This window comes from Chanos chanos, chromosome 2 (assembly GCF_902362185.1).
Source record: "Chanos chanos chromosome 2, fChaCha1.1, whole genome shotgun sequence".
Lineage (NCBI taxonomy): Eukaryota > Metazoa > Chordata > Actinopteri > Gonorynchiformes > Chanidae > Chanos > Chanos chanos.
The window spans coordinates 54,484,006-54,489,135 of NC_044496.1; the positions used below are offsets into that span (position 1 = coordinate 54,484,006).

General features: G+C 42.2%; 1 protein-coding gene across 1 annotated transcript in view; it reads right to left on the reverse strand.

Annotated features, from left to right (window-relative positions):
* Positions 1-617: 617 nt before the first annotated feature.
* The window catches only part of mrpl11 (mitochondrial ribosomal protein L11), a 25,255-nt gene continuing 20,742 nt past the window's right edge, over positions 618-5,130 (reverse strand). The window contains exons 4-6 of the mRNA XM_030765934.1: positions 2,920-3,013; positions 1,814-1,973; positions 618-885 (exon numbers count right to left, since the gene is read on the reverse strand). Coding sequence (XP_030621794.1) covers positions 783-885; positions 1,814-1,973; positions 2,920-3,013 — 357 coding nt within the window. The 3' untranslated portion in view covers positions 618-782. The remainder of the gene's footprint in view (positions 886-1,813; positions 1,974-2,919; positions 3,014-5,130) is intronic.

Below are 5,130 nucleotides of genomic sequence, written 5' to 3' on the forward strand. Positions count from 1 at the left end.
GGAAGGTTCACAGGAACAATTTCTAGACACATTCAATAACTAATCCAAACTAATTCGTATGTAATTGGTCTTTCTTAACTTTATACTGAAAAAGAAAGAGAGCTTTAATCTTCATGGGTCAGAAATCAGGTCCTCGCTGCCTTAACTCAACACCTCCCTCAAGCATGTTTGTGAGGTCTTGGGCCTCAGTATTGGCAAAACTGGGAAAAAAAACCAAACCCCCCCCCAAAACCTACAGGTCCAGTGTCACATTTGTGCCAAGTCAGTGAACAAAGATTGATTTATCTGGTTGATGTGACCAACGGTTTCCTTGCCCTCCATTACTCAAGGTTGGCTTTTCTTTATTGCTATCATACTGAGTTTAGTAAGAAATACTCTTGCATAATTCCTGTGTAATTCCATTACTAATCGTGTTAGCAAAGTCCTTTAACTCAATACTAAAAGATGCATGCATGATAACACATGCATTTTAATGAGTGAGAGTGAGTGTGTGTGTGTGTGTGTGTGTGTGTGTGTGTGAGCACGCGTGTGTGTGTGCGTGAGAGAGAGAGAGAAAGAGAAAGAGAAAGAGAGAGAAATGATAAAAGGTTTTACTTCACAAAAACTGTCACAGGAAATGAACATCAATTGGATTTTATTTTTAAGAAAAACTAGGTATGACAAACAAGGGGAGCTAACACACACACAACGTTTGTGAAGTTGCATTGTGCACAGACGTGCGTTCGTGGCGTTCGTACGCGGCATAAATAAAAAGACGTGAAAGATTGAGTCCACTCGATCCTTTATTTTTTCTTCCCCGTCGCCACCTCGGCCGCGGCAGCTGCCTCTGCTTTCAATTTCTCCTCTCGATTTCTGAGAAACTCTCCATAGTCCTCTGGTGACAGGCTGACAGTTGGACGACAGGAATAAAAAAAAAAAACGGAGCAGAGAGAGAAAAGTGAGAGTAGGACAGACAGGGAAAATGAGATGAGGGGGAGAGAGAGAGAGAGAGAGAGAGAGAGAGATGGAGAAGAGGAAGAGAGACAGACAGTGAGAGAAAATGTCTCAACATTACATTAGAATTTCAAAAAAAAAATTTTAGTGGTTGATTGAAATGCAGAGTGAATTTTCATTTCTTTTCTTTTCTTTTCTTTTGGTTTCTTTTATAATTCATGCTGGTGTAATGAGTCAATGTGAAAAGGTTTAGTCAGAAAAGAGCATTTAAAAATCTGACAGAGCTGCAGTGACTATCGCGTTCTGGTCAAAACGCTGCCAAGCAAATTAGCATACTGACATTTAAAATTCACCGTTATATCTGTTTGCACAGATAGTAAAAACACTAAGCAAATATGTAAGCAAAGAAATTATTCAGCGGGACCGGTCTATAAATTAGCCATTACAACCCTCCTGATAAATTCTGTTTTTTTTTTTTTCATTATGACATTAATTATACAAAACATAAAAATCAAGATTAATTTTTTAAAATAAGGGGTTGGCTCACAGTCAAACTCAATTCTCTGTTGAACACGAGGTCCAAATTAAATTCCTAAATTAGACTGAAAATGGAATCGTTTCATATTCCGAGTATTTGGAATAATTCAGTTATAATTTATGAACATGAATAAAACATAAAACGTGACCACTGGACTGTAATGCTTCATTCATTTAGAATATTCAGATGATAAAGAAGGTAATATTTGCGTGGCAGAATAGTTAAAGTGTCTTAATGTATAATGCATAACATTAACTATTTCCGATCGTGCCCATGACCATGTTAGAGGGAGGAAATGTTTTAAGAGTGTGTAAAAAAAAAACAAAAACCACAAGTTCTCACTCGTGCACGACTTTGATGCCAAGGGATCTGGCAGAGCCAATGATGCTCTTCACGATGTTCTGCAGAGATGTGTCCCGGAGCTTAAAGCATTCGTCCTGGGCTTTGACCCGTGCTATCTCGTACACAGCCCGCAGAGACACCATGCCTGCTATCTCATGCCCTGTGGGAGTGGGAGAGAAAGAGAGAGAGAGAGAGAGAGAGAGAGAGAGAGAGGCATCAGAAGGAACCGAGTCGGAGAAAAGAGGAAGAGAAGAAGAAAGGGAGAGAATGGGGAATAGAGTGTGACATACAGAGAGAGAGAGAGAGAGAGAGAGAGAGAGAGAGAGAGAGAGAGAGAGAGAGAGAGAGAGAGAGAGGGTGAAGGAGTGTGAGAGGCAGAAATACTGATGTGATAGTGAAGAGGAAGTGAAGAATGAGAGATGTTGTGAATGCAGGGATGGACAGAGACTGAGAGACAAGGGTAAGAGAGAGTGAGACATAGAGTTGAGGAAGAGAGTCGCAGTTGGTAGCATAGGAAGATTAAACCACCACATACCCTTCAGAGGTGCGGAGGGGATAAAAAAAAAAAAAAAGGAGTGGTTTCGAAAAAAGGGAATAATTAAGCAGACTTTTTTTTTCTTTTCTTTTTTTTAAAAAAAAAAACCTAGCCAAATCTATAATTCTCTTTTCTTTAGACATCACCTTTACCTCTGCTTTCCTGGTCGTAATTACCTACCTCGCTACTAGCTCGGTTTAGCATAAATATATCATCAATCAAAAAATTCAATCTGAACTGCAACACCCTGAAGGGGAAGTCTGTCCATTACTGAAACATAAGCCTGGTACAAATGGAAAGCAGAAAGAGAGAGAGAGAGAGAGACAGAGAGAGGGAGAGAGAGAGAGAGATGGAGAGAGGGAGAGAGAGAGAGAGAGAGAGAGATGGTGAGAGAGAGAGATGGAGAGAGAGAGAGAGAGGGAGAAAGAGAGAGAGAGGGAGAGAGAGAGAGAGATGGAGAGAGGGAGAGAGAGAGAGATGGAGAGAGAGAGAGAGAGAGAGAGAGAGAGATGGAGGACGGCTATGAGAATGTATGACTACTGTGGCAGGAGTTCTGCTGGCGCTGCTGTACCTGTTTTGCTTGCTCCTTTCTCAATGCCAGCGGCTTGTTTTAAGAAGTAAGACACGGTGGGCTGACCAATCTTCAAATCATATGTCCTGTCAGGCTAGAGAGAGAGAGAGAGAGCGAGCGAGAGAGAGACACATCACACAGGGGTTATACATCTATTTTAGGGTGACAGGAAGATTTGTCCCTATCATACTTGATCAAATTTCCAAAATAACAAAGTGAATTTATAATGAAAATGTGAATCTTAATGCCAAGAGAGAAAGCTGATATTTCAGGTAAATGAGAAAATTTTCATGCACCCAAATAATAACATGGGCTGAAACAAGTTCTGCTTTTAATTTTAGTAACACGGTGGATTTAGTTCATTTTGAAAAGAAAAAAAAAAAAAGTTTGGGGGAAAAAAAAAAACACCCCTTCCCAAGAGACCCATTTGCAGGGAAACTGTCTGTTGCAGAGAAGATGGAAAAGACAGTGTTCTCTGAAGATACTGGAAGATTATGTAAACACAGTGATAACGGGGGTTTCTTCAGTAAATCAGAGGACCTGCACGCCATTACCAAAAATAGGAAGCATGTTAGAGATCCCTCAGAATCTCTCTCGGCCTTCTTTGGGTACAATCTGACAGCTTTTCATACAATAATAGACTCCAGCACTTGTCCACTGAAGCGACCACGCAAAACCCCACTGCCCAGTCGGTTGAAGTCACACTTAAAGGCAGGGATTACACTGCACAGAGAGGATCAAAGACAATGAGCATGCAGCAGACAGCTTAATGGGGCAACTGGGACTTTTCAAATCTGCCAGACGCTGAGGGTGGGGAGAGAGAGAGAGAGAGAGAGAGAGAGAAACAGCCAGACCAAAAATCTGCCTCACCCATCCAGCTAAAGCCTGAAGCCACCATTGTGCTGTTCTGTCAAAAAAAAAAAACCCAGAATCCCCTCAGACCAGCTAGTCGGTCATCGCTTGACTTCGGCTAATCTTCTCAATCCCAGATGCACTCACCCCAACGCGAGCAAGAGCTAATATCCGCACGGCTAGTTAGCATTTATTTCCTAATACATAAAATCCCTCTGTCTCCCCCACCCTCGTTTGTTTGAATGTTAAATGTAGCTGGCAGAGATTAAACCAAATGCTTTACAGTCATAGAATATTTGTTCTCTCTCTCTCTCTCTCTCTCCCCCCCCTCTCAGAGTACATCTTGCAGTGAGGTTAGACACCAGATTTGCTTTGCTTTGCTTTTAATGTGAGGACAGTCAAAACAATGCCTGACATTTTCTACCTCCTGGTGATAGCAGCAACCTTCAAGAGGTGAATGTGTGCCAAAGAAAAAGAGAGAGAGACAGTGAGAGAGAGAGAGAGAGAGAGAGAGAGAGAGCTGGAGAAAGGTAGCAAAAGCATTTTTCGGATATGTGTGGTTTTATTTCGACTACAGGCAAAGCGAACAATGCTTTTGGTTTCTTTACCTCGTTTGTTTGTTTGTTTATATATTTATTTTTAAATATTCTGTTTTAAATTTTGACTGTCAATCTGCAGCAAATGTGACTGCGCTGTGGGTTGCATCAAAGGAGAGCACAGGCAATAAAGTGGCCTTTTGTACTGGAAAATGTCAAGCCAATATTTTAGCACGATGATTACATTTGCTTTTGGTACGACAGAAACGGCATCAATTGACTCCACAGAGGACAAAAAGGGGTCTCCAACAGTGAGCTGGTGGAGTTTTTCACTGACAAACACACTCTGCGGGCTTGTACGCTCACAGCCTGGTGTTTCAGAAGGGGGGGGGGGGGGGGGGGGGGGGGGCCGCAGTGAGAACTTTTAATTTATGTTGCCATGCGAACCACTTCCGCAACGGTCAGGAATGACAGCCCCTCCCCCCCGAGTGAAGAAAGTCAGTTTTCGCCCCCAACTCCTGCAAAACGCTGTCTGTCTGCTCCAACACCCCGGCATGCTGACACTGATTTTACACGACGCACCAAATGCCTAAAGAATCCATCTTTATTTAAAGGAATGAGTCTCAGGAGAATTCGCCAAAGCGCAACACGGCGGCTCTCCGTTTGTTAAACGCAGAGGTCGGGGGGGAAAAAAAGAAAAAGAAAAAAAAGAACAGAGGAGGATGAAAGAGAGTAGGGTGGAGAGAGTGAACAGGGAAGAGAGATGATGAGTGTCAGGTAAAGCACCAGTAATGCTCTCAAGAGAGTCCTTCTTTAAGCTATC